Raw genomic sequence first — 23,850 nt, forward strand, 5'->3', positions numbered from 1 at the left:
GGGACCTCAGGGACAATGCTAATATAAGTGACCACCATGATATCTGCACACCTGAGCTACTGAAGTTAGCTCTTCACAAAGGTCTTATAGAGCAGCCAGGGACATGGCTCAATGGTCTCAAGTTGCGGTGGGGGAGGTTTAGGCTGGATATTAGGAAATAATGTTTCACTAGGAGGGTGGTGAAGCACTGGAATGGGTTACCTAGGGAGGTGGTGGAATCGCCTTCCTTAGAGGTTTTTAAGGTCAGGCTTGACAAAGCCCTGGCTGGGATGATGCAGTTGGGAATTGGTCCTGCTTTGAGCAGGGGGTTGGACTAGATGACCTCCTGAGGTCCCTTCCAACCTTGATATTCTATGACATCCCCTGGGGCCAGAGCAGTGCAGCCTACAAGTCATTAGGAGGAGGTGGGGGTAGGCTCAGCAAGGACAGAAATTGGCCCAACTCCTCTTGACCCCAATGGGAGCTGGATTCGCTAATGCCAGGACAGAGTTTGGCCCATATCCCACAGCAGCTCTAGTATTAATGAACACACTGCTTGTTATCCACTAATCACACTGGAGGTAACAGGGTTTAGGGGAGGGGTAAAGCGAAATCACCTACTAGTTTCCTGACACCATCTAGACACAAGGCAATCTCTCCACTCTGCCAAGTGTTGCTAACACAAGGTGTGTCTCCAAGTGGCAGTCATTTTGTAAGTGCCCTTTCCTACTGGGCAGGGTACTGTGACAGACAACACCTTAGCTGGCAGGTGCGACTGAGCTCAGCACAGCCTCTCCCCCCACCGCTTGGCTCTAGGAGTGTCAGCGTAACACAGCTCCACAGGAAAACACAGTAAGGGGATCGATGGTTGCTGACAGAAATATTTAACAAACCAAAGGCAACAGCTTGGAGTGCTGCCAGTGAAACCAAATCCAGAGACCAGAGGGCTGTGTGCATGCACATGAGGGGAGGGAAGGGAAGCACAGCACCTTCTGCGGGGAAAGACCTCAGTGCCTCTTTCCCCTCACAGCACTGCAAGAGTTAAACCCTGCTCTGCCCAAGCCTCCCACATGTGCGGCGAAAGGCACCTCATAAAGACATTTCTATGGAGCACACCTGTTTGCGAAGAGCCTTCTGCTGCCAGACACTTAGCAATGCTACAGCCTTTCTGGGCAAAACAGGCATATTTAGCTCTACGATTGTAGGACAGGACTCTCCTAATCTCACCTTACTGACCATGCAACAGAAACACATTACATGGACGATCGGGATTTTCCCAGCAGCGTAATCTCTCCCCCCCCCCAGTGCTGGGGATTGGCAGCGCTGTAATTAATAATACTCTAATGCTCACATATGGCAGGCAAAGACGGCTTCTAGCACAACATCAATTTTTATCCTGACAGACCCGGAGCCAAGACCTCGGTCACATGTCTGATTCCAGCTCTGCTGGCCACTAGCCCTGCCAGCATCTGACAGAGGTGAGCCAGTCACTTCTCATGTGATAGACATGGATTTCTCCCCTCTCCCCCAGACCCCTTGTTCTCAGACTCCTTCCTCTAAAATGCAATCCAAGAACAAAGATTTATAACATAACCACATGGGAAAAAGGGAGGGAAGGGGCAAGTCTCTGGTGTCATTCATCTTAATCAGGTTTCAATTAACACTAACAGGAGACAGTCATGCACACACAAGCACCTCCCCACTTCTGCTACCCAGGGTCCTTTCCAGACGGGCAGGTGCATTGGCAGTTATAACACAACTGCAGCAAGCACTCAGGGCCTGAATGACCCCCCCGGCCAGGCCATTCAGAATGGGTGAACAGGTGAATGGGAGCTGCTGCAGACAAGTTAGCCTGGTAGGGATCTCCCTGCTAACACACACAAGGCAACAGGAACCTTCTCTCTCTCCCCACCCTGGAGAAGCTGGGAAAACTTGCTGCTCCCCTATCTGCAGATGCACAAATGTGGATAGGAAATCTCTCCTGTGCCAGCTCTAGGTGAAAACGAGAGTTCTGATCACACAGAGAAATCAAGGTGCCTGTCCCCTAGCCACACATGCACTGATACGGCCCCAGCCTCGGACCACATGTATCGCCTTAACGAAACTCTGGTCACAAGCAGGGACCGAGCCGGTTTTTCTGACGGCACAGACAGAGAAACTTGTCCGTTCCCTGCATGGAAATGGGCAGCTGCAGGCGCAGCCCCTGACCACACAGATTAATTCAACACAGCCTCCCTCGGTCGCACACATGGATTTAAATTAAACTTGGCTGGCGCCTGCGGGCAGGGAGGCGCGGGCACCGCTCTGCCCCAGGCGGGCGCTGTACGTACCTTCCAGCCGGCAGAGCTGTTGCTGTCTCCTTTATCCTTAAAGTAGGGGACGTATCTAACCATCCAGTCGTAGATCTGGGACAAGGTGAGCCGCTTCTCCGGGGAGCTCTCGATGGCCTTGGTGATGAGATCCGCGTAGGACAGGTTGCCCCAGGCATTGCGCCGCGAGTTCTTCGCCTTGCGGAGCTGTCCAACATCCGCCCCCAGCGAAGGCAGCGCCGAAGCGGCTTTGCGATCGGCCACGGCTCCCGTGTTCTCCGAGCCCTCTGCCGCTCCCCCGGCCGCGGGGGCTCGGGAGCCACCGGCTGCCGCCGCGCCTCCGTCCTCCTCCTCCCCGGGGAAGTCGGGGTGAGGCAGCGGCCAGGTGCAGGAACGGGGCCGGCTCTGGGGTTCAAAATCCGGGTCGATTTCAACCTGATGCGCCTGCCGCTTCTCTTCCATGTTCCCCCCGCTCCGCCTCCCCCACGGAGTCACGGCAGGTTTCCGCACGGCCGGGGAGAGGGAGAGACGGCGGGGAGCGGACCAGGACGAGCGCTCACAGCAGAGGCAGCGGGCGGGAGAGGACGGCAGCCCCCGGGGCCGACCCTGGGGTGCAGCGGGGAGGGGAGAAGAGGCCCCGGCAGCGGGGAGAGGATGCACAGCAGTCCGAAGCCGAGCGCCGGCACCTAGGAGGCAGCTGGCCCCAGCCCCATGGCAGCCAGCAGCAGTGTAACGCGAGAGCTCAGATGGGGGGCTGCGCGATGGGGGCTCCGGAGGCAGGGACGGGCGCGGAGCTCCCCCGTGAGGAACGGCCCCAGTGCCGGGGGGCTCAGGCAGAAGGGCATGGCGGGCGGGGGCTGGCGAGGGCGGCTGCATCCATCGGGGCCAGGCTGTTCAGTCAGCAACAGATGCTCCGGAGCCAGGCGGCGGGCGGGAGAGGAGCCCTCCCGAGAAGGCTGCGGGCAAGTCCAGGGATCCCAGCTGGTCACCTGGGCAAGTAGCAGGGCAGCCTGGGGCGAGCTGAGCCCGGCTCTCTCACGCCGGCCCCCTTGGGAACACAGAGAGGAGGCGAGATCAGGTCATGGGGGGCTGGGAGGGCAGGGCTGCCCCCTCCTTACGGCTGGGCTGGCCGCTCCCCAGCAGGTGGGTGGCAGGGCGGCGGAGCAGAGGCGAGCATGCTCACGGCCGCACGCACCTGGCAGCGGCCGGCTCCCGGCCCGGGACTGGCGGATCCCGCCCGCCTGCTTCGCCGTCGGTGCAAAAGTGGCATCCACCGCAGCCGAGCCCGAGAGCGGCCAGGCAGCGCGGCTCGAGCGGGCACACGCCCCGCACCTAGCACCTGCCGGCGCAGCGGGCCCCAGCTCTGCGCTGCGCCTTCCCCGCTGCCGCCGCCCTAGGCTGACACCGCCTCTCTCCCGGGACGGGGCTGGACGGCACCATGCTGAGGCGGCGGCTGCCCCTGTCCTCTGCGCCGTGCCGCCAACGCACCAGCAGCGCCTGCCACCGCAGCCGGCGGCACCTCCGGGAGAGGCGGAGCGCGGGGCGGGGACAGCGGCGGGGCGCGGGGCGGGGACAGCGGCGGGGCTGTCCCCGCCCGCCTCGGCCCCTCTCCAGGGCTAGCGCCGGAGCGGGGCGGGCAGCGGGCGACTCCCGCCTCCAGCAGCGACCCCGTCCCCCCCAGCTACCCATCCCCCTTCCTCCCACCCCCCGCGCCTGCCCCTATCCCCCAACTACCCATCCCCCTTCCTCCCACCCCCCGCGCCTGCCCCTACCCCCCAACTACCCATCCCCCTTCCTCCCACCCCCCGCGCCTGCCCCTACCCCCAACTACCCATCCCCCTTCCTCCCACCCCCCGCGCCTGCCCCTACCCCCCAACTACCCATCCCCCTTCCTCCCACCCCCCGCGCCTGCCCCTACCCCCCAACTACCCATCCCCCTTCCTCCCACCCCCCGAGCCTGCCCCTACCCCCAACTACCCATCCTCCTTCCTCCCACCCCCCGAGCCTGCCCCTACCCCCAACTACTCATCCACCTTCCTCCCACCCCCGAGCCTGCCCCTACCCCCCAACTACCCATCCCCCTTCCTCCCACCCCCCGCGCCTGCCCCTACCCCCAACTACCCATCCCCCTTCCTCCCACCCCCCGCGCCTGCCCCTACCCCCAACTACCCATCCCCCTTCCTCCCACCCCCCGCGCCTGCCCCTACCCCCAACTACCCATCCCCCTTCCTCCCACCCCCCGCGCCTGCCCCTACCCATCCCCCTTCCTCCCACCCCCCGCGCCTGCCCCTACCCATCCCCCTTCCTCCCACCCCCCGCGCCTGCCCCTACCCCCAACTACCCATCCCCCTTTCTCCCACCCCCCGCGCCTGCCCCTACCCCCAACTACCCATCCCCCTTCCTCCCACCCCCCACGCCTGCCCCTACCCCCCAACTACCCATCCCCCCCGTCCTGCTTCCCCCTCCCTCTGCTGCCTGGGCTCCCCCGGACAGGCCTCGCTGGGCCACAGGGCGCGTGCTGCTGCCCCCCCCCCCCGTTATAGGGGCCCGAACCTACTGCCCCCTTCTCATTGGAAGAACGCGGCACAGGCCCGGCCCATCGCGCTTTCCCATTGGGCGATGGGAAGCCTCCTAACGGGGCGGGACAAACAAGTCTCGCTCGCAAAGAGTTTCCGCCCACCAATGACGTCACGCTACCAGCTGTATCGGTGAGTAACCCAGGGCAACGGAGTTCCGGAGCCAGTCACAGCGAGACCACAGCCACCGCCACGCCCTTCCGCTACGTACCTGCCAGTGCCCCGCCCCTTCGTGTTAGATCCTGCCCCCATAGTCTCCCGCCTACTTACTACAGAGTCACGCCCCTCACCTAAGCCCCGAGCCCTACGCCCCACAGACCCCGCCCACACACAAACCCTGCCCACTTGGCATAAAGCTCCGCCCATAGACACAAAGCTCCGCCCACTCGCCGAAAAGTCACGTTTCCCAACGAACATATAGCACCGCCCCCACGAGCCCCCCCTTCCCTGGGCCAAAGGCCCTGACATTGTACAGAGAGCCCCGCCCTCCCTCAGGCACACAGTCCCGCCCATATGTGAGAGCCCCTTTGCCCCCCACACAAAGCCCCGCCCACATCTGAGAGTCCCGCCCATATGTGAGAGCCCCTTTGCCCCTCACACAAAGCCCCCCACATCTGAGAGCCCCGCCCTCCCTCAGGCACACACAGTCCCGCCCACATTTGAGAGCCCCTTTGCCCCTCACACAAAGCCCCCCCACAACTGAGAGCCCCGCCTTCCCTCAGGCACACAGTCCCGCCCACATTTGAGAGCCCCTTTGCCCCCCACACAAAGCCCCCCCACATCTGAGAGCCCCGCCTTCCCTCAGGCACACACAGTCCCACCCATATTTGAGAGCCCCAGTGCCAAGAGGGGTCTCGCAACTTCATGGGGCCATTGATAAGAGTCTGTGCAAATCAGAAAGTGTGTGGAAAAGTGCAGCCAGAATCTAAGGAGAAGGCTCTGAAGGAGTCAGAAAAGGGGCTGTAGCCTGGTGCACTCAAGATAGATGTGTGCCACAGAAGGGGCAGGTGTCAGGGAATGGGGTGAACTGCACTAACTGCATTCCCATGCTTATGGCTCCATGAAGGAGCTGCCAACTAATATCCCCAGAGGGCCGTGAAAGTGCTCGATATTATTATTACATGGATGCTCATTATAAATTATTGTTATAAAAATAATCGCTTGTGATGTTTTTTGTTATCTGAAATGTAAAATTAAATGTTTTCTCTCTCAGTATTTTCTCAGAATCTTAGAACTAGAGACTGAAAAGTCTTTTAGGCAGAGATCCTTGCCTCCAGGGACTAGGGCAGGATCGATTTCTGGAGCATATTCCTCATGACACTGTCCAGCCTAGTTTTAAATGGCCCAAACAATGGAGTTTCCACCACTTCCTCTGGCAGACTATTCCACCTAGTGCACTGCAGTGTTAGGAAGGTTTCTTGATATTCAGCATAAATTTTTCCTTTGTCTCTGTTAGTGGTTCTACCCCTAAGAGCTCCCTACTCAATATCTACTCCCTCCACTTCGAATTGCTGATGGAATGATCCTACGTTCGTTTAACAGTGTGTGGAATTTGTACGCTGTCTGTTTATACCTCAGATCAGAGTACTGCCCAGAACCAGTGATGATGATGCCTAGCATTTGTGTCTGTACTAGAGATCAGCCCAAAGGAAACACCCCTGAGCTTTGGGCATGTTTGAAACCTGGCCACAGAGCCACATTGTGTAAACAACCCCATATTTTTATAATGGGCTGAAGTAAACCCCCAGACCTGAATGTCCCCAAACCTTTGGGATGGTGGAACCCAGATCTGGATTAAAATAGGGCAGCTCCCGTGCCTCGTTCATCTGGGCTTGTATTTTTGTAGGGTCACATGACTGATTACATAATGCTTCTAGGGCAGGACACATTAATGTGGCTAAATGCATATTTCAGTTCCGAGGGAGCTCCTGGGAAGTTTCGATCTCATTATTTTGGCTGCACAAATGAGAAATGTCTGTGAGGCTTAGTCTACATTAGAAAATTAAAACAGCTTAAGTATATCACACAGAGGTGTCAAAAATCCACCCCCCTGAGCGGCATAGTTAAGCAGACCTAACCCCAGCATAGGCAGCGCTAGGTCGATGGAAGAATTCTTCCATCAACCTAACTAATACCTTCCCGGAGTGTGGATTACCTATGCTGATGGGAGAACCCCTCCTGTCGGGGTGATAGTGTCTACACTGAAGTGCTTGCAACAACCATGCAGCTGTCTTGCTGTAGCATTTCAAGTGTAGATAAGCCCTCAGTAACATAACCCCAAATAAAATAAACTATCCCACCTGCCTTATCGCTCTAATATCCTGGGACCAGGACGACTTACAACAACACTGCACGTAACCCCAAATACTAAGATATTCTGATCAGTCTGGCTTCTTGTGGCATCCAAATGCAGCTGTTCAGAAATCATGAGCATTCAAAAATCATGGGTCAGGCCCCCAAAATGAGGAGATTGGCTTAAATTAATACATTTGGGGTCTGTTTATTTGCTTTCCGGTTCTGGAGCCAATAGCTCACACTGGGTCAAGTTTTCAAGCTTTTCTCTGCAACTAGAAGAGCTGGAAATGTACTTGTCTTTCAGATGGAAGCTGAGAGTCTCCTGTAGTCATGGAGCTGAAACTTTAAGACAAACATTGCAAGAGTTGCAATGCTGGGGAGGCCTGATTTTAGTCTCACATAACTCCATTGACTTCAATGGAGTTTGTACTCAGTTACACCAGTGTGCATGGTTTATTTTGGGGGAATGTGGGGGAGGTACATTTATTTCCCCATTGCTTCCTCCCCCAGCCCAAGAAGAAGCTGGATGCAGCTCCTTCCAGAGCCCTTTCCTATATCGTCAGCTGAGCATGTGCTCCCAGGGTTCCAGATCCAAGCTGAGCACCCAGGTGTTTGAGATGCTGGGAGGCTCTCCTCAGCCTCTTGCTGCAGGCTGGCATTTTGCCAGCACAGCTGGAGGGGTGACCCCAGCCAGGTGTGAAAGGTGTGCGCTCTGCACATGCAGTCATGCCTGTTCACAGCAATCCATCTCCAGATCCTTTGTGCTGCCAAGCGGGGTGGGTTGAGGACACAGAGGGAGTGGCAGTCCTTTTGAATGCCAAGCACCTGCACTGGAGAAAGGCCAAATTCCCAGCACAGCCAGGGCTTCTAAGAAGCCAGACAAGCATGAACAGAGACACATGGAACTGCCAAAAGCCAAGCTGAGTTGGACCTTGCAAAAGAAATTAAAACCAATAGTAAAATGCTTTTTAGCCATATAGATAAAAAGAAAACAAGGAAAGACGAAGTGGGACTGCTCAGCACTGAGGATGGGGGGTGGGGAGATTAAAGAAAATCTAGGCATGGCCCAGCATCTAAACAGATACTTTGCCTCAGTTTTTAATAAAGGTAATGAAGAATGTAGGGGTAGTAGCCGGGTGGCTAATGGGAACTAGGATATGGAAGTAGAAATTACCACATCTGAGGTAGAAGCCAAACTCTAACAGTTTAATGGGACCAAATTGGGGGACACAGATAATCTTCATCCAAGAATATTAAGGGGAGTGGCTCAAGAAATTGCAAGTCCGATAGCAAGCATTTTTAATCCGAAAACTCAGTGGTCATGCCATATGACTGGAGAATTGCAAATACTGTAACTGTATCCAAGAAAGGTGGGGGGAAAGTGATCCAGGAAACTGCAGGCCTGTTAGTTTGACCTCAGTTGTATGCAAGATCTTAGAATAAATTTGAGAAGGAGTAGTTAAGAACATAGAGGTAAATGGTAATTGGAGTAAAACACAATATTATTTTACAAAAGGTGGATTGTGCCAGACCAGAGAAGATAATTGATTTTCTAGACAAAGGAAATGCAGTAGATCTAATCTACCTGGATTTCAATAAAGCATTTGATACAGTTCCACATGGAAAAATGTTACTTAAATTGGAGAAGATGGGGATTAATATGAGAATTGAAAGTTAGGTAAGGAACTGGTTAAAGGGGAGACTACAACAGGTCATGCTGAAAGGCCAGGCTGGAGGGAGGTTACTAGTGGTGTTCCTCAGGGATCGATCTTGGGACTAATCTTATTAACATTTTCATTAGTGACCTTGACTCAAAAATTGGGTGTGAGCTAATCAAATTTGCATGACACAAAGTTGGGAGGTACTGCCAATACAGAGGCGGACCGGAATATCATACAAGAAGATTTGATTGACCTTGAAAACTGGAGTAATAGAAATCGGATGAAATTTAATAATGCAAAGAGCAAGGTCATTCATTTAGGGATTAGCCATAACATTTTTTGTTATAATCTGGGGGGGTATCCGTTGGAAGCGACAGAGGAGGAGAAAGATCTCAGTGTTTTGGTCGATCACAAGATGGCTACAAGCCACCAGTGTGATGCAAAAGGTAAATACAATTTTAGGATGCATCAGGTGAGGTATATCCAGTAGATACAGGGAAGTGTTATTACAGTTATACAAGGCACTGGAACACGAGCAGAGAAGGACTGCTAGACTGATCCGAGGAATGGAAAACTTACCTTACGAGAGGAGACTTAAGGAGTTTCGCTTGTTTAGTTTAACAGAATGAAGGCTGAGGGGAGATACTACTGTTCTCAATAAATATATCAGAGGGATAAACACCAGGGAGGGGGAGAAGTTATATAAGTTAAGGGCAAATGTTGGCATGAGAACAAATGGATATAAACTGACCATCAACAAGTATAGGCTTGAAATTAGATGGAGATTTCTAACCATCTGAGGAGTGAAGGTCTGGAACAACTTTCTAAGAGGGAGTAGTGGGGGGTAAAAAATCAAATTTGTTTAAGAGTGAGCTTGATAAGTTTATGGCTGGGATGGTATGATGAGATTGCTTACAGTGGCCCACGACTGCTATTAGCAGATATTTGAATGGCCAGTGTTGGGGAGGGCTCTGAGTTACTACAGAGAATTCTTTCCTAGGTGTCTGGCTGGTGGGTCTTGCCCACGTGTTCAGCATCTAACTGATCACCATATTTGGGAGTGGGAAGGAATTTTGCCCCAGATCAGATTGAATGAGACCCTAGGATGATTCTGCCTTCCTCTGCAGTGTGGGGCACAGGTTATTTGCTGGTCTGAACTAGAGTAAATTGTGGAGTCTCTGTAACTTGACATCTTTAAATCATGATTTTAGGACTTCAGTAACTCAGCCAGCAGTTCTGGGCCTACTGGAGCAGCGGGTGGGTGAGGTTCTGTGGCCTGCAATGTACAGGAGGTCAGACTAGATGACCACGATGGTCCCTTCTGGCCTTAAAGTCTGTGTGTCTATGAACGCTCACTCCATGCTCACAGGAGCTGCCATGGCGCTGGTGCCTGTTCGGGGGAATGGGCCAAATCCCCAACCTCCCCAGACAAGAGGAAAACAAGGATCAGAATCTGTTGCTCAGGGCCCAGCTGTGCTCACGAAGCCTAGGTGTGATTAGCTTCTGAGATGAGTCTCAACAGCTCTTTCTTTGAGTTGTGAGCTCTAAACTTCCCACATATGTGGACAGGGCAGGAAAGGTGCACACAGGGCTGGCTTCAGGAAGTGCGGGACTCAACTGGAACATTTTCAGCGGGGCCTCGACAGGGATGACTAAAAAAAAAAAAAGTTAAAAAAAGGGAGGTGCAGGGCTGGCTGGAGACAGGGGCTGGCTGTGGGCAGGACAGGGGGTGCGGGCAGGGTAGGGGGTGTAGCAGGGGCTGGCTGTGGACAGGGGGTGTAGGTACAGGGGGTACAGCCCACCCTGTACAGAAAGTTCCCCCTCTTCCTCCCTCCCCCACCGGGGTAGCAGCAGCAGCCCAGGGCTCGGGGCCTATTTAAAGGACTCGGGCAGCAGAGGCAGCTGGAGCCCCCACTCCCACTACCCCAGGGCTCTGGGGGCTATTTAAAGGGCCTGGGGCTCCCCTGCTTCTACTGCACTGGCCCTTTAAATAACCACGGGAACTCTGGGGAAGCAGTGGGGCTCCAGTGGCTATTTAAAGGGCCAGGGCAGTAGAAGCAACGGGAGCCCCAGACTTTTTAAATAACCCCCAGAGCTCACAGCCCTACCCCAGGGCTCTAGCAGTGGGGCTGTGGTGGCAATTTAAAGGGCTTGGGGCTCCAGTCGCTGCTGGGAACCCCAGGCCCTTTAAATTGCCCCCTGGGGAAGCCGAGCCACCCCGGTGTGGCGCATCGGCTCTTGCCGGTACATCGTACCGGGGCTTGGGCACGGGGCCCTCTTAGGCGCAGGGCCTGATTCAGAGGAATTGAGTAAATCAGCCTAAAGTTGGCCCTGCACACGGCAGAGGATTCTAGCCAGCTGAGCCAGCTGCAGCTTTCAGCACCTGCCCCACTCAAGATCGGCGTGTAGGCGTTTGGTAATGATGATTTCCTGATTTACTTGCTCTCCCTGCTCCGGGAAAGCAGATTCCAAAGGCTGGATGGTTTTCTTCCTTCTTCACTTCCCTCCTGGCAAGAGGTCTGCCTGGGCTCCCGGGGTGGCATGGCATGCTCCTCAGGGTAGCTGGGCTGGTGACTCTCTGGTGAGCTCACTGGAATGATACGCTGCTGGAATTCGATCAGACACCTGCAATCCAGGCCAAGGTGCAGTTAGTAGCCCTGCTTAAGGAGAGTGGAGATGCCACAGAACACTGGGAAAGGATGGAGCACGTACTCTAGGTGTTCTGTGTACTTGTTCCTCTACTAGATCAATACATGATCCACACCGAGCATGGCAGGTCCTCAGATTCCCTGCCAGGGACTCCCTTTTGGGGTTGAGGTGGGCCAGGAGAGTCAGAGAAACCACCCCAGACCAGTACACCATGTTCATCTGCAGCCACGTGCTCCTCTCCCCAGCCCTCCACCACGCTCCCCTCTGCAGCCAGGTGCTCCCCTCCCTAGCCCAGCACCGCACTCCCCTCTGCAGCTATGCGCTCCCCTCCCTAGCCCTCCACTGCGCTCCCCTCTGCAGCTATGTGCGCCCCTCCCCAGTCTGGCACCGCATTCCCTTTCTGCAGCTACACGCTCCCCTCCACAGCCCACCACCATGCTCCCCTCTGCAGCCAGCCACTCCCTTCCCAGCCCTCCACCATGCTCCCCTCTGCAGCCACACACTCCTCTCCCCAGCCCTCCACTGCGCTCCCCTCTGCAGCCATGTGCTTTCTTCCCCAGCCCTCCACCATCCTCCCCTCTGCAGCCACACACTCCTCTCCCCAGCCCTCCACCGTGCTCCCCTCTGCACCCACACACTCCTCTCCCCAGCCCTCGACCATGCTCCCCTCTGCAGCCACGCACTCCTCTCCTCAGCCCTCCACTGCACTCCCCTCTGCAGCTACTTGCGCCCCTCCCCAGCCCTCCACCACATTCCCCTCTGCAGCCATGTGCTTCCCTCCGCAGTCCTCCACCACACTCCCCTCTGCAGCCATGAACTCCCCTCCCAAGCCCGGCGCTGCATTCGCCTTCTGCAGCTACACGTTCCCCTCCCCAGCCCTGCGCCGCGCTCCCTTCTGCAGCCAAATGCTCCCTTCCCCAACCCTGTGCCGCGCTCCCATCTGCTGCCAAACACTCCCCTCACCAGTGATTAGTTCTGGTGCATTTGCTCGTGTAATGAACATTCACTGCTCTAAATACAAACCAATACAGATTCTGTGGAAAAGCAGCATTAAGGTGAGGAAATCGAATGTGGTATAGTCAGGAAATGCCAAAAGCTTAACCTTAACACTGCCCCTTTTGTTTATGCCTCTTTCTTTATATCATTAATCATGGACTATTAGGCACTATGGTAACGCCAATAACAATCTGCATTAAAATGATACCCCAGATTGCTGCTGGGATTGAACCTGAGAGATCGGAACATAGGCACCTACAACTTGAGTTAGAGGCTTGGCTCCCTTTGTAGGGTTATCAGTGCATATGCTTCACTCTGTGAGCCACTTGACCCACTCACAGACTGTGCCTGTGCTTGCATGAGTAATATCAGTGAACAAGAAGCTGGATGTGAGTCAACAGTGTGCCCTTGTAGCCAAGAAGGCTAATGGCATATTGGGCTGCATTAGTAGGAGCATTGCCAGCAGGTCAAGGGAAGTGATTATTCCTCTCTATGCGGCACTGGTGAGGCCTCACCTGGAGTATTGCATCCAGTTTTGGTCCCCACACTACAGAAGGGATGTGGACAAATTGGATAGAGTCCAGCAGAGGACAACAAAGATGATCAGGGGGCTGGGGCACGACTTACGAGGAGAGGTTGAGGGAACTGGGATTGTTTAGTCTGCAGAAGAGAAGAATGAGGGGAGATTTGATAGCTGCTTTCAACTACCTGAAAGGGGGTTCCAAAGGGGATGAAACTCGGTTGTTCTCAGTGGTACCAGATGACAGAACAAGGAGCAATGGTCTCAAGTTGCAGTGGGGAAGGTCTAGGTTGGATATTAGGAAAAACTTTTTCACTAGGAGGGTGGTGAAGCACTGGAATGGGTTCCCTAGGGAGGGGATGGAATCTCCTTCCTTAGGGGTTTTTAAGGTCAGGCTTGACAAATCCCTGGCTGGGATGATTTCGTTGGAGTTGGTCCTGCTTTGAGCAGGGAGTGGGACTAGATAACCTCCTGAGGTCTCTTCCAACCCTCATCTTCTATGATTCTATTATATCACCGGGGGAGCTGACTACATTTAGGTTGCTTAACACTTGCCATTATACAGGATTCTTGAAATCTTTCTTTTACAAAACTTTCACACTTCCATTGGTCGCAGCAGGCCTTTGTCAGGGGCAAAGCAAGTGCCTTTTCTTTATACCCTGATATTCCCCTTGACTTTTGCTGAGCTGTAAAGTACTAAACATCACAATTTCCCTTCCCTTGCTTGTATTCCTGAGGGGCATTTTGTTATCCTGCCAAAGTAATAACTGAACAGGAACATTCTGATGCCAAAGCAGCTGCAGACACTATATGGGAAACACACCTGGGAGATGCCACAGCAGCTACTGGGTGGTGAAAAGATCCAGGGCCGGTGCAACCATTTAGGCGACCTAGGCGGTAACCTAGGGCGCTAGGATTTGGGGGGGGCGCCATTTTGTTCGGCAGCAACTGCAGCGGCCAAATCTTCGGCCGCCCCGGTCGCCACAGGCATTTAGATAGAGAGAGCTGGGGCAGGGGAGCGCGGGGAGGGCTGCCTGCAGCAAGTAAGGGGGGGGCGCAGCAAGCAGGGGAACTCCCCGCCCAACTCACCCCTGCCCTGTCTCCTCCCCTATCACGCCGTGGCTGCTTCACTTCTCCCGCCTGCCAGCTTGTGGTGCCAATCAGCTTAGGCGCTGCAAACCTGGGGAGGTGGGAGAAGCAAAGAGGCAACAGTGTGCTCAGGGTGCTCGTGTGCGGAGCAGGAGTGATTTGGGGCAGGGAGGTGCCTCAGGGCGGAGGGGGGGGCTGCTGCCAGGGGAGGCACCTCAGGGCAGGGGCGTGGAGTGGGGGAGGGCGCAAGGTGGAAGTTTCACCTAGGGCGCGAAACGTCCTTGCACCGGCCCTGAAAAGATCCCAGCTAGGCTTCCCCCCATCAGAGTCAACACATGGCCCTCTCTGGAGCCACCACCTAGAGGAGGAACCTCCCCCACCTCCACTCCCTTCAGCTTGCAATGTGGGAGTGAGAGACAGCAGGTCTTCCAACTGGATCTGGCACCTGGTAGCAGGCCCTCCCTCTTCTAGGATAATAGTCTTCTCCTGCTAGCGGCTGATATAGTTAGTCTTGTGGCTTGTGTGATAGCAATGTATACTGAGATACTGAAAACTCAGGAGTCAAATCCTGCCAAAGGGTGCAGGTACAGTTGTACATAATAGAAAATGTGTTTCTTAAAAAAAACAACAACTAGGAAATTACATGCCAAAATCTCTAAAAGCCCATTATTTTAATATACCAAGCTGGGAGGAGGTGCAGGTGCTTTGGGGAACAGGATTAGAATTCAAAATGATCTTGACAAACTGGGGAAATGGTCTAAAATAAATGGAGTGAAATTCAGTATGGATAAATGCAAAGTACTGCACTTCGAAGGAACAATCAGTTACACACATACAAAATGGGAAATGACTGCCTAGGAAGGAGTACTGCAGAAAGGGATTTGGGGGTCATAGTGTCGGGGATCCTGTCCTGCCAGTTGATGCTGCAGATGGATTTTGGGCGATGAGGGTGGAAGCTCTCCTGCTGTTTGATGTGGTGCTGGGAAAGCGTCCGTGTCTCACAGCCATAGAGGAGTGAGGTGAGTACAGCAGCCTGGTAGGTTGTTTATCTTGGGTCGCAGGCAGATTCAACAGTCCCGCCAGAGCCCGTGGGTGCGCCAGGCGCTGAGTAATCTCATCACCCAGCGCGGCATTGCTGGGAAGTGTGCTACACAGGCAGACAGATCTCCCACCTGACTTGAGGGGGGTGTTGTCGGCTGTGACGATGGGATCAGGTGCTTGTGATGCCGGTGGTCTGGGGCTGGCCGGGACGTGACCTGCGTCTTTGTCAGGACGAGTGTGGAACCGAAGCATTTTGAGGCCTAGGCAAAGCGCCCCACGATGAGTTGAATGTTGAGTGTGTGCGCAATGAGGGCACTGTCATCAGCACACAGGAGCTCTTTTAATGGCTGTTCGATCGCCCTGGTGCAGGCCCTGAGTCACAGTAGATTGACTAGAGCCCAGCCAATCCGAACCAGATGTATGCACCTCTGTCAAAGTCCTGGGATGCAAACGAGCCTGGCTGGAAAGACAATGGCAAAGAGAACTGGAGCCGTTACACATCTTTGTTTGGTGCCCTTGGTGACGGGGAAGGCTTCTGAAGAGTCACCACCCTCCGTCATCCCGGCCATCATGCCATCGTGAAATGAGCAGATGACAGCAATCATCTTCTCTGGGCAGCCGAATTTATGAAGGAGTTTCCATAGGCCCTCACAATTCACCATGTCAAAGGTCTTGGGCAGGTCAACAAACATCATATACGGGTCTCTGTTGTGTTCATGAACCTTCTCTTGTGTTTGTTGGCCTGAGATGGGGTGCAGGCTCTGGGGTGGGGCTGGGGATGAGGGGGTTGGGGTGTAGGCAGGGCCGGCTCTAGGCACCAGAACTCCAAGCTTGGAGTGGCACTTTCCAAGGGGCAGCACTTCGGCTTCTTTTTTTTTTTTTCCTTGCAGCGCAAAAAGCCAGGAGCCGGCCCTGAGCGGAGGTGAGCTGTGGTGGCGGGGGAGTGCGGGGCGGGCCGCAGGAAGTAGCCCTACGGTGGGGCAGAGGAACCGCTCCCCCCCTCGCTCACCTCCATTCCACTGCCACCTGCTCCCCTGAGCGCTCTGCCGCTCCACTTCTCCCCCCTCCCTCCCAGGCTTGCCACGCGAATCAGCTGTTGTGCGGCAAGCCTGGGAGGGAGGGGGGAGAAGTGGACTGGTGGCGGCGTGCTCCGGGGAGCAGGTGGAGCAGAGGTGAGCTGCGGCGGTGGAGGGAGCAGGGAGGGCTGCAGGAAGTAACCCTGGGGGGAGCAGAGAAACCACTCCCCCCCCAGCTCACCTCTGCCTCCTCCCCTGAGCGCGCTGCTGCTCCTTTTTTCCCACTTCCCTCCCAGGTGGAGGAGGCAGGGCCGGGGATTTGGGGAAGGGGTTGGAATGGGGCAGGGAAGGGGTGGAGTTGGGGTGGGGGTGGGGGGGGCTCAGGAAATTTTTTTTGCTTGAGGCGCCAAAAAGCTTGGAGCCGGCCCTGGATATAGGAATGGGGGGGTTCAGGGCTGGGGCAGGGGATTGGGGCAGGGGTTTACCTTGGGCAGCTCCTGGTCAGCAGCGCAGCAGAGGTGCTAAGGCAGGCTTCCCGCCTGTCCCGGCACCACGGACTGCGCTGCACCCTGGAAGCTGCCAGTAGCAGGTCCGACTCCTAGGTGGAGGCACACAAGCGGCTCTGCGCGGCTCTTGCCTTCAGGCACTGACACTCCTCCCTCCCCCAGCTCCCATTGACTGGTTCCCAGCCAATGGGAGTGCAGAGCTGGTGCTTGGGGTAGGGGCAGCGCGTGGAGCTCTGTGGCCCCCCGACCCAGGAGCTGGACCTGCTGCTGGCCGCTTCCAGGGTGCAGCGCGGTGTCAGAACAGGTAGGGACTAGCCTGCCTTAGCCGAGCAGCATCACCAACGGGACTTTTAACAGGCCGGTCAGTGGTACTGACCAGAGCCGCTACGACCCAGTGCCTTATGTTCTGCGACCCACTACTGCGTCGCGACCCACAGTTTGAAAGCCACTGGACTAGATGACCTATTGAGATCGCTTCCAGTCCTACATTGCTATGATTCTATTCAGGTTGACAAGTCAAGCATTTGAAAGTTATATATCAGATTTACATTTATCTATGTAACTTGAATTCAGCCTCCTTGTATGTATACATTCTGATAGTTGTTAACTGCACACTAGTTCTTCCACTGTCCCCCCCCCGCCCCCTCCCCCACTCAGTGCACCGGGGGAAGAATTAAGGTTGCACGGACAACTGTGAAGCTGGAATCTCCTAACTTTTGAGTGCCTGGATTTTTTACCTAAATAACGTGCTCAGTAGATATAATATAATTAATAAATAATAACGTATGTTTAGAATTTCATATAAAACCACCACACACTCAGCAAGCTCCAGGCTTCCAGGAGTTAATAATACAGTCATCAAACACAATACAATACAGTCATTACATTTGCCTTGATTTTCAAGCCTCAGTGAGAGCTCTACAATAAGCCCCAGTTTGAGGAAAATTGGTTTAGTGGCTCTCAAGTTATGAGCATTGACGACTGGCTAGACCAGTATGGGAGGTGGATTGCATTTCCTCATACTATGCACATTTTAGGGCTGCACTAGACTTTGTGCAGTTGGGAACTGGTGTAACTTGAATACTTTCATGTTGCTTTTGCTGGAGTTTTGGTAGCTTGTTATTTTGACTAATACATTCTGTGGAGAGACCAGACAATATTACACTGGTAACTCTATAATTTTAATAGGCTGTAACACCTGAGACCCATCGAAGCACTTGCCCTCCTTGTGCCTCAGTTTCCCCATCTGTAAAATGAGGACCATGATCCTCATTCCCTTTGGTAAGGAGCTTTGAGATCCACCAAACAAGGTGGCTATATGCATTCTCAGGATTGTTGTCTAAGGAGCTGGGCAGCCCAGTGAGCAGGTGTCTCTCAGCTCCATGGCCCCTTCGTCAAGCTGTCTTTTGAAAGCCGTGGAAGGCTGCAGCAGGATAGCCTCCTTCCTTCCCACACCAGTACAGGCTGCTCTGTGTCCTAGAAGGTCTGACCGTCTGGCAGGGAAGGCTAGGAACCCCTTAGGGAGGTTGAAGGAGAATGGCTCCAAAGTCACATTTGTTCATTTAGCAACTTGTCCATTGAAAGACAAGGGGTGTGATTCTGCTGTTCAGAGGGCACAGCCTGGGGGCAGGGGAGGTACTTGTACAACGCTTTCACTGCCCAGAATCAGGGGGGGCAATATAGCGCCTCCAATAACTCAGACAGCCCTGGAAGCTGCTGTGACCCATGACAGGCTTACCAAGGCAGCGTATGGGTTTCTTGGTAGCCCGGAATTGACTGCCAGCAACCAGAACCTTCCATCTGCTCCCTTTCCTGCCCCAGCACATCCTGGTGCTACATCTGGCATGCCCTGTTTCAGCGAACATAAGGCCAGAAGGGACCACTGTGATCATCTAGTCTGACCCCCTGCATAGCACAGGTTGCGACCTGCCCCACAGTCATTCCTAGAGCTGAGCTTTTAGTCAAACATCCCGTCTTCATTTAAAACTGGTCAGGGATGGAAAACCCACCACCACCCTTGGTAAATTGTTTGCATGACTAATTACCCTCACTGCTACAAAATTATACCTTATTCCCAGTCTGGATTTGTCTAGTTTCAACTTCCAGCCATGGGATCATGTTACACCTTTCTTTGCTAGACTGAAGAGCCCACTCTCAAATATTTGTTCCCCAAGTGGTACCTATAGACTGTGATCAAGTCACCCGTAGCCTTCTCTTTGTTAATCTAATTGGGTTGAGCTCCTTGAGTCCATCATAATATGGCATCCTTTCGAATCCTCTAATCATTCCAATGGCCCTTCTCTGAACCACTCCAATTTCTCACCATCCTTCTTGCATTGTAGACACCAGAACTGGACACAATATTCCCGCAACAGATGCACCAGTGCCAAATACAGAGGAAAACTAAGCTCTCTGCTCCTATTCGAGGTTCCCTTGGTTGTGCATCCAAGGATCGCATTAGCCGTTCAGCTGACTATCCACCCCCGCCCCTAAGCTTTTCAGAGTCACTGCTTCCCAGGGTGCAAACGAACGGTATGGGTTTTAATATAGCCACATGTCAATTCTCAGAGGATGAGGCACTGAAGTACAGGTATTTAAGGCTATGTGCTGTTTAGGAAAGATAGAAATAAAGGCAAAGGTGGTGGAGTAGCATTGTACATCAATGAGGAGGTTAACTGTAAAGAAATAAGAAGTGATGGAATGGACAAGACAGAGTCTGTCTGGGCAAAAATCACACTGGGAAAGAAAGCTACTAGAGCCTCCCCTGAGATAGTGCTTGGGGTGTGCTACAGACTGTCATGGAGTCACCGGCCGATGCTCTGGAACTGCTTCCCACCAAGCCAGTCAGGACTTTGGGGAGCCTCCTCTCCCTTGGAGCAGACTTGTTAAGGGCAAGAAGCTCACACAGCTTTACCTCCTGGGTCTCTCCTTGGAGCATTCAGCATCCTCTGCCCCTCCATGTGCTTCCCACAGCGAGTCCACCCCAGCGGGGTCCTGGGGAAGCCACCGGGTTCTGCACCCCCACTTTGCAGTCAGACGTGACTCTCAGCCAGCCAGTAACACAGAGGTTTATTCAATGACAGGAACAGGGTTTAAAACAGAGCTTGTAGATACAGCGAACCGGACCCCTCGGCTGGGTCCATTCTGGGGGGCAGTGAGCCAGACCCCCAGGTCTGCCCTCCACCCTTGACCCCAGCCAGCTCCAGACTAACAACCCCTCCCAGCCCCTCCTCTCTCCTCAGCCCCTTTCCCGGGCCAGGAGGTCACCTGATCCCTTTGTCTCCAACACCTTCAGCTGGCACCTTTGCAGAGGAGGGGCCCAGGCCATCAGTTGCTAGGAGACAGAGTGTCAGGCATTTAGGTGCACTGGCCCTTTGCTCTGCCAGATACTTAAGAACTGCCATGGGGACACTGAGGCACCAATACAGTATTCAGAGAAAACATTAAGAACTTTCCTAGTTCGTCACACAGACCACCAGGATCTGATTTGGATATGGATAGAGACCTCTTTAATGTTTTTAAGGAAGTAAACACTAATGGGAAATGTGTGATCATGGGAGAATTTAACTTCCCAGATATAGACTGGAGTACAAGTGCTAGCAAGAATAGTAGGGATCAGATTTTTCTGGATGTGATAGCTGATGGATTCCTTCACCAAGTAGTTGAAGAACCGACAAGAGGGGATGCCATTTTAGATTTGGTTTTGGTGAGCAGTGAGGACCTCATAGAAGAAATGGTTGTAGGGGACAACCTTGGTTCGAGTGATCATGAGCTAATTCAGTTCAAACTAGGTGGAAGGATAAACAAAAAGAGATCTGGGACTAGGGTTTTTTATTTCAAAAGGGCTAACTTTAAAGAATTAAGGAAATTAGTTAGGGAAGTGGATTGGACTGAAGAACTTGTGGATCTAAATGCGGAAGAGGCCTGGAATTACTTTAAGTCGCAGCTGCAGAAACTATCGGAAGCCTGCATCCCAAGAAAGGGGGAAAAAACCATAGGCAGGAGTTATAGACCAAGCTGGATGAGCAAGCATCTCAGAGAGGTGATTAAGAAAAAGCAGAAAGCCTACAATGAGTGGAAGAAGGGTGGGATTAGCAAGGAAAGCTATCTTAGTGAGGTCAGAACATGTAGGGATAAAGTGAGAAAGGCTAAAAGCCAAGTAGAGTTGAACTTTGCAAAGGGAATTAAAACCAATAGTAAAAGGTTCTATAGCCATATAAATAAGAAGAAAACAAAGAAAGAAGAAGTGGGACCGCTACACACTGAGGATGGAAAGGAGGTTAAGGATAACCTAGGCATGGCCCAATATCTAAATAAGTACTTTGCCTCAGTCTTTAATAAGGCTAATGAGGAGCTTAGGGATAATGGAAAGATGACAAACGGGAATGAGGATATGGAGGTGGATATTACCACATCTGAGGTAGAAGCCATACTTGAGCAGCTTAATGGGACAAAATCGGAGGGCCCAGACAATCTTCATCCAAGAATATTAAAGGAACTGGCGCATGAAATTGCAAGCCCGTTAGCGAGAATTTTTAATGAATCAGTAAACTCAGGGGTTGTACCGTACGACTGGAGAATTGCTAACGTAGTTCCTATCTTTAAGAAAGGGAGAAAGAGTGATCCGAGTAACTATAGGCCTGTTAGTTTGACATCTGTAGTATGTAAGGTCTTGGAAAAAATTTTGAAGGAGAAAGTAGTTAAGGACATTGAGGTCAATGGTAATTGGGACAAAGTACAACATGGTTTTACTAAAGGTAGATCGTGCCAAACCAACCTGATCTCCTTCTTTGAGAAGGTGACAGACTATTTAGACAAAGGAAATGCAGTAGACCTAATTTACCTCGATTTCAGTAAGGCATTTGACACGGTTCCACATGCGGAATTATTAGTCAAATTGGAAAAGATGGGGATCAATATGAAAATTGAAAGGTGGATAAGGAACTGGTTAAAGGGGAGACTCCAACGGGTCGTACTGAAGGGTGAACTGTCAGGCTGGAAGGAGGTTACTAGTGGAGTTCCTCAAGGATCGGTTCTGGGACCAATCTTATTTAACCTTTTTATTACCAACCTTGGCACAAAAAGCGGGAATGTGCTAATAAGGTTTGCGGATGACACAAAGCTGGGGGGTAACACGGAGAAGGACCGGGATATCATACAGGAAGATCTGGACGACCTTGCAAACTGAAGTAATAGTAATAGGATGAAATTTAATAGTGAAAAATGCAAGGTCATGCACTTAGGGATTAATAATAAGAACTTTAGATATAGATTGGGGATGCATCAGTTGGAAGCAACAGAGGAGGAGAAGGACCTTGGGGTATTGATAGATCACAGGATGACTGTGAGCCGCCCATGTGATATGGCCGTGAAAAAAGCTAATGCGGTTTTAGGATGCATCAGGCGAGGTATTTCCAGCAAAGATAAGGAGGTGTTAGTACCGTTATATAAGGCGCTGGTGAGACCCCACCTGGAATACTGTGTGCAGTTCTGGTCTCCCATGTTTAAGAAGGATGAATTCAAACTGGAACAGGTTCAGAGACGGGCTACTAGGATGATCCGAGGAATGGAAAACCTGTCATATGAAAGGAGACTCAAAGAGCTTGGCTTGTTTAGTCTAGCCAAAAGAAGGCTGAGGGGGGATATGCTTGCTCTTTATAAATATATCAGAGGGATTAATATTAGAGAGGGAGAGGAATTATTTAAGCTTAGTACCAATGTAGATACAAGAACGAATGGGTATAAACTGGACACTAGGAAGTTTAGACTTGAAATTAGACGAAGGTTTCTAACCATTAGAGGAGTGAAGTTCTGGACCAGCCTTCCAAGGGGAGTAGTGGGGGCAAAAGACATATCTGGCTTTTAAGATTAAGCTTGATAAGTTTATGGAAGGGATGGTATGATGGGAGAGCCTAATTTTGGCAATTGATCTTTGATTATCGCCATATAAGTATGCCCAGTGGTTGGTGTTGGGATGTTGGATGGGGTGGGATCTGAGTTACTGCAGAGAATTCTTTTCTGAGTGCTGGCTGGTGAGTCTTGCCCACATGCTCAGGGTTTAGCTGATCGCCATATTTGGGGTCGGGAGGGAATTTTCCTCCAGGGCAGATTGGCAGAGGCCCTGGAGGTTTTTCGCCTTCCCCTGCAGCATGGGGCATGGGTCACTTGCTGGTGGATTCTCTGCAGCTTGAGGTCTTCAAACCACAATTTGAAGACTTCAATAACTCAGGCATAGGTTAGGGGTTTGTTATAGAAGTGGATGGGTAGGGTTCTGTGGCCTGCTTTGTGCAGGGGGTCGGACTAGATGATCACATTGGTCCCTTCTGACCCTAGAATCTATGAATCTATGAATCAGGGACTCTGAAAGGGACTTGGGGGCTATAGGGGCTAATCAGCTGAATGTGAGCTGAATGCGAAGCTGTGGCCACAAGGGCTAGGGTGTCCTTTAGCCCAGTGCTTAGTGTGCTTGCCTGGGATCTGCACCTTTGAATCTTTACTCTGACTGGAGCAGGTACTTAAACTCCCCAGGAGAGTGGCCTAACCTGCAGACTATGCTGCGTGGGCTGCTCTCTGCAGCACCTCTTGAAGCCCCTCTGCTTTGTATAAAGACTTCAGTTCTCGTTGAGAGGAGCAGCTCCAAGAGGAGAGACTGAGAGCAGCCCATTGCAGACTAGCCTATAGCAGGGGGGCTAGACAGGGAGAGCTGAATTCAAGCCCTGCTCCAGGACAGTGATTCCAGGCTGACTCTCCCACACCCCTAACTTGGAGCAGGACGGTGAGTAACATCCTGAGGTGAGCTCCTTTCCCCGACTTCAGGGGGCTGCCCAGGATGGATCTCAGCAAATGATTTGCTCCAGCACTTTTGGGTTGAAAGTTAGAACTTAAGTTAAAGGGGAAAAAGAAAAAAGTAGATGAAATGATACAATGGCAGCTGTGGGGCCAGCAGTCCGGTGTGACGAAGTAGGAATGTTCTTAATGTTTTCTCTGAGTGCTGTGTGGGTGCCTCAGTTTCCCCTATGCATTTCTCGAGTGTCTAGGGGTGTGTGATTGTTGCAGAGCCCTAGAGGGCCAGTGTGATGCTGTCTGCACAGAGAATGGCCGACAGACTGTCTCCTGGCAACTGATGGCCTGGGCCCCTCCCCTGCAAGGTGCCAACTGAAGGAGTTGAAGAACAAAGAGATCAGGTGACCTCCTGGCCTGGGAAAGAGACAAA

The 23,850-nt window shown here is 52.8% G+C and overlaps 1 protein-coding gene across 1 annotated transcript in view; it reads right to left on the minus strand.

Annotated features, from left to right (window-relative positions):
• The window catches only part of FOXO6 (forkhead box O6), a 108,462-nt gene extending 105,018 nt beyond the window's left edge, over positions 1-3,444 (minus strand). Inside the window, exon 1 of the mRNA XM_030539196.1 lies at positions 2,310-3,444. Coding sequence (XP_030395056.1) covers positions 2,310-3,164 — 855 coding nt within the window. The 5' untranslated portion in view covers positions 3,165-3,444. The remainder of the gene's footprint in view (positions 1-2,309) is intronic.
• Between the last annotated feature and the right edge of the window lie 20,406 nt (positions 3,445-23,850).

Source organism: Gopherus evgoodei, chromosome 20 (genome assembly GCF_007399415.2).
Source record: "Gopherus evgoodei ecotype Sinaloan lineage chromosome 20, rGopEvg1_v1.p, whole genome shotgun sequence".
In the NCBI taxonomy this organism is placed as follows: domain Eukaryota; kingdom Metazoa; phylum Chordata; order Testudines; family Testudinidae; genus Gopherus; species Gopherus evgoodei.